Source organism: Alexandromys fortis, unplaced genomic scaffold (assembly GCF_014885135.2).
Source record: "Alexandromys fortis isolate MF-2015 unplaced genomic scaffold, M_Fortis_MF-2015_v1.1 scaffold_43, whole genome shotgun sequence".
Classification (NCBI taxonomy): Eukaryota; Metazoa; Chordata; class Mammalia; order Rodentia; family Cricetidae; genus Alexandromys; species Alexandromys fortis.
This window is the reverse complement of record NW_026067928.1, coordinates 1,813,092-1,826,348: the sequence shown is the minus strand read 5'-3', so window position 1 is coordinate 1,826,348 and position 13,257 is coordinate 1,813,092. Positions and strand designations below refer to the sequence as shown.

The 13,257-nt window shown below is 36.3% G+C and overlaps 1 protein-coding gene across 2 annotated transcripts in view; it reads left to right on the top strand.

Annotated features, from left to right (window-relative positions):
- The window catches only part of Dach1 (dachshund family transcription factor 1), a 358,503-nt gene that overhangs the window by 181,001 nt on the left and 164,245 nt on the right, over positions 1-13,257 (top strand). For both annotated transcript variants that reach the window (XM_050144656.1, XM_050144657.1), the window contains exon 3: positions 6,431-6,592. In XM_050144656.1, coding sequence (XP_050000613.1) covers positions 6,431-6,592 — 162 coding nt within the window. The remainder of the gene's footprint in view (positions 1-6,430; positions 6,593-13,257) is intronic.

The following is a 13,257-nucleotide window of genomic DNA, read 5'->3' as shown; positions in this document are numbered from 1 at the left end:
TTGTGAGGATTTTTTTGGTTGCTATTGTTAGTCCAAACATTTCTAAAATCTTATTCAATCAATTGAAAAACTGAAAACTGGTATAGAAAGTGTTTCCATTAGTGGCCTTGGGGATCAATTTTCCTTTTCTCCACAGAATACAAATGTGCTACAAAGGGTAAGAAAGTCAGTCTAATGGACGTTAAGAGACAAGTTCACGCTGAAAATCTTCACTTTAACCAGATGCACAATTAAGTTTCTTATTCTAGTAGCTTATAATTTCTGCTATTTATGCATTCAAGATGAGAACACAGACATGGTTCAATCACATTTTATATTTATTTAGAAAGTAATAAGAAATAAAATAACTCGAGATTAGTGTCAGTTTTTGGACAGCTGGTATTTAAATAAGCATAAGAAAAAAAAGCGAGGTTTCAGGGGAAAAAGACAGTGGTGTTTTCAAGTTGTTGCACTGAGCCAAGAGTTCTTCTGTGGCTTGGAGTGATTTCAATTGAGTTGAAATTCAAACGCATATAGAGCTCACAATGCACCTTCAACGTAGCTTTTCAGAGTCTATAGGAACTGTCAGGGGCAGAAAGATTGCCTCACAGTAATGAGTGTTGAATTGAACTATGCTTTTTGGTGTTTTGCTTTCTGAATTGAGTTGTTAGACAAGATTAATTGCACACAGTGAGAGTTTTAAATGAATGACTATGTAAAGCATTAAGTTCCCCTCTATGCCACTTGGGGAAAAAATAGCTGGAAGGTTTAAATAAATAAATGTATTTAATGCGCAAAATGCCTAGACTAATTTTAAAATTCCTTTACTAACATCCTTATTGAAAATAGAAACCCACTTTATTCATCTGTCTTGGTTATATTGCTCTGGTTGAAGTAATTTAATATTCCTGCTTTCTGCTAATCTTCTAGTTCAACAGAAGTAAACAATAGCTTTCATAAATTAAAAATACACTCTTCCGAACATGCTTATAAGATTAAAAAAAAACAAGGCTGTAAACATTTATGACTGAAGCAAACTAGATTGTTCAAATCCTGCCACGATGCATCGTGTATATCAATATGGCACTGGTATCAGTTAGAATGCAAACAAGCCTTTAAATGATGTGCCCCTTCATTTCAGCTGGAGAAGCTGCTTTGCACCATCTGCCTATCAGATGGTTAGGAACCAGGACTGCGTATTAATGCCACATGTTCGATTTTCCTCCTTCTTGTAATGGTTAGATTCATATTGCTAATAGCTGTGCATGAGCACTGTCGATGAAATTTCTATGACGGGGAAGTGATGAGATATTTATAAGCCGCCTGTCTCCCTGAATAATCAGTGGAAAGAATGCCAGACATAAATAAGCTATCAATTCCAGAATATTAATAACTACCCTTGACCATAATTTCTTGCATTTTTAAACTTGTTTCTTTTAGGTTTGAGTTAGCAGCATAGACTAGTAGTGAGCTGTATGGAATATTTGAGTACTTACCATCTCTGCAGTTTAACATGATTTTTTTCAACCATTAGGATTTGAGAGATGCATTTTATGCGGAAGTTAATGTAAAAGTCGACAGCATATCAAACATTTGGAAGTCATCTTGATGTCTTTGAAACCAAAGATCAAAGATCGGACTTTTCAAGTTAATGAGCAAACAAACAGATCAGAGAAAGGATTTGACAGCAATCTGTCTTCTTTCTTGATATTTATAATCTACAGTTGTAATCGTCTACTTATAACTAAGGGCACTAACTTATTGGAAATAAATATAATGAGATACTTATTCTTTTTTAAAAGAGTGGTCAGGATTATTTAATGGTATTTGAAAAAAATTAAAGGCTGTTTAATGAAAGTTGAAAGCAGAAAATAATTGCTCTCTTTACAAAGTAAGAGGTTGCTTTTAAAGGCCCATTTCACTCCCAAAAGTTTGACTCCTGCTATTGTATTGGAAACAGCAAGGGCTTTGTAACAATACAGTACACAGAGTTTGGGTTCAATGATTTTATGGAAAACTGATTCAAAATGTATGCTATGGTAGCCAAAAAGTTACATTCCAAAACCTTTGACATTGGTTTATAATGTTTAGGTGCTAATTATATCTTACTGTAAGAGGGCATTCATTCATTTATAAATCAAGAGCTAATTATGTCTTACTGTAAGAGGTCATTTGTTCATTCATTCATTTGTCCGTCCTAAGTCATCTGCCTACCTTTATTGATTATTTTTGTTTGGACAGTTTGTCTGTCCCCTCTCCTTTTATTCATAGATAATTTAAGCATATATTTCTGTGATGATTTTTTTAAAACTCCCTCATAGAAATCATCGCAATGACATTCCACACAGTTAGTAACAATGCATTATAAAACAGAAACACTGTAATTCTTAGTGTAAATTTCTCACTAAGCATCTATATACAATGTAAAATATTTTTGTAATACGTTAAAGGAATCTTCTGCAACTTCCAGCCTCTACCTTTCCTGTGAGCTACGGAATTGATTAGTTCTGAAAAGAAAATTAGTTATTTTGATTGGGAAGAATGAAATGCAGTGGCAATGTGAAAATCTAAGACACTTTGGAGTAAGTCACTGAAGCAGGGGAAGCTAAAGTTGGGATGAGTCTGAGACAGAACAGAAGTAGGGTCTGTGAAAATAGTGCCACAGAAGGGGTGAAGGAATAAGGTAGATATTTAGGGTTACTGCTATTTCCACCAGAGAGTAAGTCTTTATTATATAAAAACAGGTCATGGCTTGAATTCTTGGCATTCTGGCCATTATTTATTTCTTCCACTTTTCTTTTTCAAAGGAAGTTAATTATTGAACATCATACACGATACAACCTCCATCTGAGGCTACAAAGACATTCACACTATGCTTTCACTGGAGACAATAAGGTTCAAGGGATTTGAGAATTACCTTGGAGGTTTGACAGGAAAGAACTCACTGAAAGCCAATGGAACTATAATACATGTAATGAGCTGCCAATTGGCTTGTGATCCTCTAAAACTTTATACACAAAGAATCTATGGACACTCATGTTTAATATTAAATTATAAGATTTGTTATCTCGCATGTATTATCATATAATCTAACACAAATATAAAGTGTTCATGTACTTTTTTTTAAAGCATTTTCAAAATAACCGCTATATTTTCCTTGTGGCTCTTCAAGGGATCTTGTATGTGAATGACTTTTTCATTCAATGACAGGTCACACCAAACACCATGATAATAAAAAACACTTGGTGTAAGTAAACAAAGAATCTATCCATATTGTGTTTATATTATATTCTAGGGGTGTAGCCTTAATTCCCATATTCTTTTAGCCACATCATCTTCTATCATATAAAACAGAAAAACATCAAAGTATTGGGTTGCTCTTCCCAGACTACACAGAAGGATGGAAAGACGATGCGTGCAGTAGTAAAATTACTATAAGCAGGTGCATCATCTCAGAGTCTCCACCTCAGACCTTCTGAGTCAGAGTTACAGATATGGCATGATGTAGGTATGTGCTTTGTTTGAAAGCTCCATGACTGGTTCTGACAGATACTGGAAAGGCAAATACATATATTTTTTGAAAACTAGCCTGCTCTGTCTGTATAATGCTATTTGTATGTGCTTTTTTTCGGGACTGATTATTTGATGCTGGATAACCAAGTAGTGTTCCCTTCCCTGTAAAAGACTATTAAAAAAAAGCATTGCAGGAATTTAAGGAATAAGATATAGAAGTTTGCAATTGGGACAGTAGTGGACATGAAGGAAATTGGTTGAATTTAAGATATTAAAAATCAAGTACAAGAAGGCTTAGTAGAACCAAAAGTCTTTAGTAAAATTAGAATGCCAAATTGCATGTTATTCAGATTATAGCATGCATGCATTCATGTGCATGGTTGATTTTGACACATGTAACTTTTAGAGTTCTATTAGAATTGTAAAACTTGGGAAAAGTTTCAAACAAGTGGAAGATAATAACTTTACTAGAAGTAGTTATGATAAGTGAATATGAAGATGAATATAAAGTATCTAAAGTAAGGGACTAAGTGAAGAAAGTTTCCCACTGAAAATTACCTCTTGGGTTTGACTTGCAGATGGATAAGGAATAAGAATTGTCCATACTGAGCATAATGTGCTATTCTTTATTTGTTTTCTTACTTGATTTTTATTATTTCCTTTTTGGGCTCAGAATGGTTTTACAGCAGAAGAATCTCTTTTCAAAAAAAAAAATCACCACAGAGAAACCCTTTCTCAAAAAACAAAAAAAAAAAAAATGGCTTTCCTAGGACAAGATCTTGAAAATTATATTTGTGTTATTTAAAATTTGCAGGCTAGTATATAATAGCATCTCTTTATATTTTGAATGCAATTACTAGATCCTCCTGTATCATGAAGCCAAGTTATAGGGCTGAGAAAAGACATAAATTACTGACAAGTCAACACCAGGAAATAGAGGAAAGGACAAAGAAGATGTTCACGTTGGTGACAAGGCAAAAATCAAGGAAACCCTTTTCTGGGAATCGCACAGATGATTTAAAGGGAACAGGAAAGACAATGCTCTGAAAGATCTTTGAAGGAAATGAGTCATTGAGGAGAAAATTCAATCATAGGAAGATGAGAGAGTCTGCTCAAGTTGGGACTTAAAAGGCAGCAAATGCTTGTGCTAAACGCAGAAGGATTCTTTGAATTTAGATCAATGCCTTTTAAGGAGTGGTTATGAGTTTTTCAGGCAAAGATCTGATCTGCAGATCTTATTGCATCCGGGTGAACATGGTCAACGCCTCTCTGCACTGATCTGATGAGCAGGTCGAGTCTTCTGTGCACTGATTACATAGCAAAGGTTTCTACAGAGACTTCCGTGTAATTCCATGGGCAGCAGCTTTTTGCTGTGGTAACTAGGCGTAATGATTAGCGGGGAGGAAAGGGAAAAAGAGGGGTGTTCATTCTCTCTACCAACTGCGAGTGCGGATAAATCACACAGATAAATCCAGAAGGCCAAAACACAGTGCTCAGGACCTCTCAGGCAGCTGTGTGAAAAGATGAAGTGTGCAGGGAGGGACACACTCTCCTTGCATAGGCTGTGAACGTTCTAGAATTAGGAGATATTATTTATTTTCCCCATGGCATGTAACTTTTTTTTTTCAGATGGGTGACCCCAGGTTAGGATGGTAAAGGGAACTTTGTAAAAGTTGACATTTGAGAAGCTAATATGTATTCAGTTCAAATTTCTTTTCTTCCTATCTATAGAACTGCGCTTTAGGTCAGTGGCTTTTGTTCCATGTGTCATATCTGATCTGTTATTATCTGTATGTCTATATAGACATACAGATAATGACAAGAGTATCTAAGACAAAGCAGGGACAGTGGGCATTCTGGGCTTAAATACATCATTTTAGAACTGGTGTTATATTCCATAATGTGTAAAGCAAACATGATATTGATCAATAATATGGTTTTACTATGGTGATCAGATTAATCTTGTCTCACTGAAATCACTGCTTAAAGGCTTAATAAGTGGAATAAAATTATTTGCTGTAATTTTCTGTATTTTTATTGATTAATTAATTAGTTTTCACCCAGTCTGATCATATTTCCCCCTCTGCCCATCGCCCCACTCCTCTCTACTTATTCCCTCCCCTCCAACTCTTCTCCCCCGCCCCCGACATTCCTTTCCACTTCTTTCTCTTCAGAAGAGGCAGGTCTCCCACATATTTCAGCCAGCCAGGGCATATCACACTACATTAAGACATAAAAATCTTGAATCCTGCAGCTACTTAGCTGCACATTGACAATGACCTCTGCCACTGAATAAGTGACCATTTCACAAGGAAAGGACATGCACAGGAGGACAATACAGTGCCGTGTTGCATGTACCATAACATAAATGTAAACATAGTCCATACAGCCAGAAGCAACTGTCATCATCTCAGCCTAGGGAAGATGGGGGGGGGGGGGTTAAGACGTCAAAGTATGAGTAGAATCTCACTAGAAGAATGGCAGTCATGGAAGGGAGCCACACATGAAAGCAGAGGGTTGTTGCTGCAGGCCGTGTGTGAGAAAAGGTGGCATGGATAGCTCCAGTTAGGGAGGAGACTTTGAGCATCGGAAGTAAGCCTTTTCATAAATCTGCAGTGTTGACTCTCTACCACCTGTAGAGGATGTTGATCAGGGAATGGGAAGTTCAGCCTGTGTCTCTTCAAAGTTCACTCGCTCCACATTTCCACTCCTGTGAAACATGGGAGTTCCTTTCTCCTAGTACTCAAGCAGAGAGTTTGATTAGAGTTTGTACGCTTGTGTCAGTGTTGCTTGGGCTGGTTTGGAAGAGAAATATGTTATCAGTATAACATAAAGGAATTATAGATTCTATGTTTGTATGTGTGTTATGGAAAGAGATGGCCTATTATAGAAAAAAACTTGAATTTGAATGACTTTGTTTTTTTAAAATTTTTTTAAGGTTTGACTGCAGCTGCTGCAGCTGCTGCAGCTGCTACCAATGCAGCCATTGCTGAAGCAATGAAGGTGAAAAAAATCAAATTAGAAGCCATGAGCAACTATCATGCCAGTAACAACCAACATGGAGCAGATTCTGAAAATGGGGATATGAATTCAGGCGTCGGTAAGTTTTTATGTTCACTGCCAGTATTCACATTCATGTTTTCATTGAGTTAGTTTATACTCCAGAGTAAAACTACTGGATACCCACTGATGAAATGCATTTTTTAATATCAACAAAGGGGCATCCTTTTAACTCTTCATTTTTCCTATCTGATACAGAGAAACTAAGAAGGTGGAAGTTATGATTTTTAATATAGGATCAGTTCTACAACAAATTGTAGGCTATAAATAATGAATTGATATATTTCATAATGCAAGTAAGTTTTAAGAATAAAAATTATAAATTTTTGGTGTAGGTAATCAGATAGAAATATGTGTGTATTCAATCCTACATGACATCTAAAAATTATTTTAATGCATTTATTATAAAGTAAGAAATTCATTACCATCAACAGAAGAGTTTATGCATTAGTTCTCTCTCATTCACATAGGATGCTTTTCAGGTTTCTTACGTGAACCATGAAGAATAAAGATATCATATCTGCTTTGCTATAATCATCCATATAATATTTTGTAGATTGGGCATTTTAAGAGATTATAAACAATATATAATAAGAAAAATGACAATTTTAAAATATAATGTACTAAGAGTTACTTAAATCTTTTACTTTTTGTCGTATAATGTAATTGATACTAGGTAATGTATGCATTATGTAAAACTTATAAATCGTTGCCTAAAATTCTCAGTTCAGAATCCTGTTTACTGCAGGCAATGAAGACTGCACAAAGCTAAAGGGTGTATGAGGGGTTGGGCAACTAACGCCTTTACTCTGTTGCCAGAAATACATATTATTTTTGATCATTGCTTCTATCCACAACTGTTGCAAAGACATCTTCCATTTGAAAAAAGCAATATTAACTTCCCCTGATCGCCTGGCTTCCTTTCTCTTAACTCAAAATAAAACCAAACGCAACCCTTTTAGCTGTGCAGACTAAGCACGTGACTTGTGAATCTGGCTTTAAAAGTGGATTAAGTTTTATAATCAATGAAATATTTGTCATCTGGGTGTTAATGTGGCAAAACATTTCACACTGTTCATATACACTAATGTTTTTCTTGAAAGTACAGAATTTATGCTCAAAATACAATTTAACAAAGGAAAATTGCTTGTTATCCTTTCCAAGAAGGCTTGAAGTAAACATAGATGTTCATCACAATTTGATCAATTTCTCTTTTTCATGCAGCATATTAATGTTGTTTCTTAAGCTAATGAATAGTGCTCTGCTTTCCACTGATTAGTTTGTACTTAAAGGGTTTTGATGAAATAATACAAATTGTAATAATTATCATTTCAATTGCAGTTCCTCATAAGCATGGTAGTAAGTGATTTGAAACATATATAAGAAACACAAAATAGCACTTCATCCCTGAAGGGAAAGGTCCACTTCTGACATTCAAATGGGAAGACTAGATCTCTCACCAGGACCTCATAAGGACAACTGAATTGAGAGTTGCTGTTGGTGGCTCTTCTCAGAGCAGGGGAAACATGGAGGACCACCTGAAGAGATGATGCTACAGCAAAGCAGTTCAGGCACATACCAAAACTTACACTGCTTGGAAGCCTAGGGACAAGGCCAAGAAAACAGAAAATCACTTAGCTCATGGTTGGTAGATGCTATTTTAGACTTTACATCACTATTGAATATTGTAGCAATATTGAAACAATATGAAAGAATTGTAATGCTCTCTTTTTTAGAACTAAGTGTAGAAAGGCTTAGAATATAACTCCTTTGCTTTGCCTACCAAAAAAGTCAACTTGCAGCACTTATAGAAATAAGTTATCAGTGATTACTTGGCAGGGAGATACCAAGATCTTGAAAGGTCCCAGGGCAAGGCTAATCCATTGAACTCCACACAGGCTGACCTCTGTAATGTCCCAAATGAGGGAAATTTTGACTGCAAATGCTGTACTGTGATCATGTCCTCTCCCATTAAAAAATCTACTTACAAATTATAGTTACTATTCCAAATTATGTCTTGATTATGTTTAAATTTTCAGACCAAACTTACAATGTCGGCCATTCCTGGTAAAAGATGCTTGAAGCAGGGGTTAAGAGGGACGATAACCTTTTATGGAAATCTTTTCAAAACAAACCATCTCTTAATTTCTCTGAGCAGCTGAACAGCAGTTTTTCAGAAACCAACAGGCAGAAGTCAAGAAGCAAGTGGCTCACAATTAAAGCATTAACATGCATTTCATATTTTTAGTATGCAATAATGTTTACGTAGTGACCAAATTACAACTCCCTTTAATTATATAGGTACTTAGGCTATTATCATGTGTTAAAATATAAACAATTTAAATATCCCATTATATTTTAGTTGTGAAAATAACATTCTCTATTAGTTGATAGCTTGCTATAGTGTTATAACATAGTGTGAGACACCTTACATCCATTTGAACCAAGAGAAGCACTTACTTGTGTCTTCTTAGAAGACTGTAATACTAAGGACATATTTGCAACAGTGGAATGATAGACTCAAAAGGGACACACATCTTTTATATTTTGGGTCTCTCCGGCTCACTTGGGGAGCTCTTCTGGTGCCATTTTCATTCCATTCTTAACATGCTGCAATTGTCTTGAGTTCGAAATTCCTGCTGCCTTCCATAGAAACCTCGCCTCTTGGACATTTATTTGGAAAGTATAAAACGTGAGTGTGCGTAGGAGGAGAGTGGCCGTAAAGGAGAAAGGAACCCCTTGAAGGTCAGAGCAAACTGTGCATAGATCAAAGTAGTTGCTGAACGGAGCAGTTTTTTTGTGGCTCCAGGCTTCTCTGAAGACAATTCCTGCTTCTTTTAAGTGCTCAATAACAATTTGATTATGACTTTGAAAAGTTACGTAGACTTTCTGAGCTTAACCGTTCAAGGCAACTGGGGAATGACACCGCGTGATATTCCAACTACGTGTGCCTGGTGATTAGTGTGGCATTCATTATGTGTGCTCCTCACATTGTTTACTTGAAGTTTGGTGTGACTTTTGCTAATACAGTTTCGTAAAATTGCCTTCCTAAAAGTCACCTTCTCCCCATTTATACTGCCATCAGCAGGAGCTTCCCCCTTTGCATTCTTCCAGTCTTGGGTACATGTTTCTTCGGCAGCTATAGAGCTAAGAGAAAACTTGGAAACATCTTACATTGTCCTCCGTTAAACTTGTAAGTTCAGTTCATTGTAAAAACACCGACGTGATCTATTATACGCCCAGTATGCAAGGACCACAGAAGTGTTAATGGGAAAGACTGGCCTACAGGAGCAGGCGGGCATGTGTTGTGCTCTGGCCGTATCAAGAGTATCAGTCATTGTGAAGTGGCTAGGAAGAGGAATTGAAGAGTTTATATCTAGAAGGCATCCTATGACCCTCAAACCCATGACTCAGAATCAAGCTCAATGCTTTTGTGAATCTGCCTACAAGTTAGCTCTTTGCAGGAATAACACCTTTCACAGAGGTTCTGTTTGCCCTTGATGTATTGTTACTATTTAGACTTGTCCGCACCCAGTGACAATTCTAGTTTTATATGACTTCTGTTCACTAGCCTCACAAGGTTAGCTATACACTTAAGGCTTTCCTATACAGGTGCATGTTTTCAATTCCCTAGTTATCAACAAATCCCTGGGGCTCAAGAATATAGATTTTGTTTCTGCTTGATTTGACTGGATTTGGCTTGATGAGGTGGATAGATATTCTTGTGAAGGATGGGTTTCACTGATCCATAATGAGTTTTAAAAATTAGTTAGGAAAATAACCACACAGTTTAGAAATCCTTGTTTTTGACAAATAATTACATTGCATTCCAATTTAGATGATAACCTTGAGTCTACATCTTTGCAAGAGGTTGATGACTGTAGGAACGGTTGAGGAGCTCAGGACAGATCCGAATGGGGCATCAGCTTGTTGAGTAAAATATATAGCCACATCACCGTTCTCTCTCATCCACAATCAATTGGATTCTTTTAGTTTAATATTTACTTGCTGAGATGAGATGCTAGTCTGCATGGTGATAAACAGTCTGCTCCTGGCATCTGAAGGTGACCTGTCAGTTCATATGGACAAATCTCCTGCTTACTGAAATGTACAAAATAAATCATTAAAGCAGGCAGGTGCTCATTCCCAGATTTAAATCACCATAGATTTATGATTTGAATTAATGCTTCATTTGGCCATAGAAATAGATACTGAGACAAATGATATGCACGGGCTGGGGTTTCCATACTGTAGCTATCCTGATATTGATTGCTGAGATGTCTTAGCAATCTCTTGTTTATATCAAGTACTATCTTGTGACAGGTTGGCTGATATGAGCTACATTCCAGATAAGAAGGAAAAATGTCCTGGATTCTTTTTAGTGGCAACACTTTCTACAGAATATAGGCCAGATAAATGGCTATTTTTTCTTCCCTAACAACTGATCTGCATAACCAGCTTAAAAACGCTGCTTGCAAATTGGAACGGGGATATTGGAAAAGGAAAATTTAAAACCAGTGAACTCAAGGTCAATTTGACAGAATCCATAACTGTTTCTTTTTTTTAAAATCTGTTTATCTTTTCTTTTGGCATTATGGTCATCTTCGGGGATACTAAATTAATCACAATTTGTTTAATCTAAATAAAGGATCCTTAATTCTACTTCTAGTTTTGAAATGCTATCTAAATATTGACATAAAAAGCATCTCAGACTATCTATGTTATCTAAATAAATACTTGCTAAACCTAGTGTCTTACTCGCTTTATTAAAGCGAGCCAGGAAATACGCCTTTAAAAATAAATGCATTAAATATTATTCCCAAGGACAAAGTTTTGTGAACCATAATTTACCAAGAGTCAAGAAAAGAATACATTCCTCCCTCAGCATTTTATTTAAGGAAAACACTATGTACACAGTTTAGAAAATACTCAGAGGATTTGAGAGGGACCTTTGCCACTGGCTAATATCTGACTCATAGAACTGGTAAACAGCTATCAACAATAGTAGATTGCTGGCTTCGTAGGAAATGAGTTCATATCTATTCAAAATGTGATCTCAAAACAGATGTCCCAAGAAAATCTCATTGTTTAAACTATAGTCATAACCCCCTAACTGCTGTTATTACTTCAAGGAAATGAAGTCATCTCACGACTTCAGTATTTTGTCTTTCTGAACTCTGTAACATATAGACAAGCCTGTGTTAGTTCAGTAAATGGCAAAGCTGAGCAAATGTGTGTAGGAAGGACACGATTCTTTTAAAGTTCTTCTCAAACTAGAAGTAGTTAGTTAACAGGATGCAGGAGTTTCAAGCAAAAGTAAGGACCTCATTTGGGTTGAGAATGTGTTCGTCAGCCTTTCTCTCCCTGTTTGCTTTCCTTGCCCTCCAACAAACAAAACACATTTACTAAAAGGACAAAAAGGCCAAGCACAGAGGGAGACAAAATATCTTCCTTAGTTGATACTAGGGAACACCCCCTTACCTTGAAACAAGAAAAATAACCTTAGGAATATCCTGCAGATAGAGAATAATTCACCCCAAAGTCATTTCCTTTCTTTCTAACACACATGTCTATTTTGAGGGGAAAAAGTCATTTTATGATTTCAGGAAAAAGTCTTGGAGATCTGGAGACAGCAAATAAAAGGAAACCAAGAGCCAGGCCGCCACGCAGAGCTCCGCAGTTGCACATTGGATCCTGCCTTGGCAGTGTTAATGAACCTCAAATCCTTCCTATAATTAGATGAGGGAATTGCTTATATTTTCAAACAGATGATGCTGCTATAATGAAACGATTGACAGGGAATTTAAGAGTGTCTACAGTAGTCATTTGGTTTCTGTTATAAAAAAAAGTTTAAAAAGAAGATTGGCTTTAGACATAGGTCCTAAGAGAGGTAGTAATTTGCATTCCATGCTATGACAGGTGTCTTTGCATAGTAAGAACTAGAATGGAAGACTCGAGAAATGATGGGCAGGTAGAGCAATCTTTTTGGGGAGGGGTGTCCTGTGCTTAGTCTGCTTAGGTTCTTTAAAAGGGGCCGAGACTCCAGAGATGGATCCGGATTGAGTGCACAGCTGTAACTGCTGATGAGCTAATTGCTCCTTATCTCTCAGCCCCATTCATCTTCATTTTTTACCAATTACTGAGAATTATCTGTGTTCTCAGTTGGATATGAGAGTTAATCCTTTTTGGTTAAGCTGGCAGTACTGTGAGCAGATTCCAAATCGGAGGGTGAAAAAGCCAGAGCAAGCTTGCTCTTAAAAACCGTCTCCAGTTCAATTACAGTATCACTGGTTCATAAGAAATTTGCTATTGTTTAACAGATTAAATGTGGATTTTATTTTTTTTAAACTTTAACATCATTTCCTAATAATAAATTGAAAGTGTTTACTTCTTGCCTGATGAGTAAGATTTAATACTATTGCTAGTCAGGGTCTAGTAAACATGGATGGATACATGCCTACCCTAAAAGTCTGAAATAATTATGCCACCCCAAATGTAGACTATTTTAGGGCTGATAACTGCCAATTTACGCCTAAAACTTTTAACTCATGCTTTCATTCCTTGTGCCCTTACACATGGTCAAGAAAGGATGCCCAACCATGAACGTTTAATAAATGTCACATTAGTGAACTAATGGAAAGCAACACAAGAATCTCTTAAAAGTGCAGTAACTGCCATGACTTGTAATTCAATTGATTGTGAATA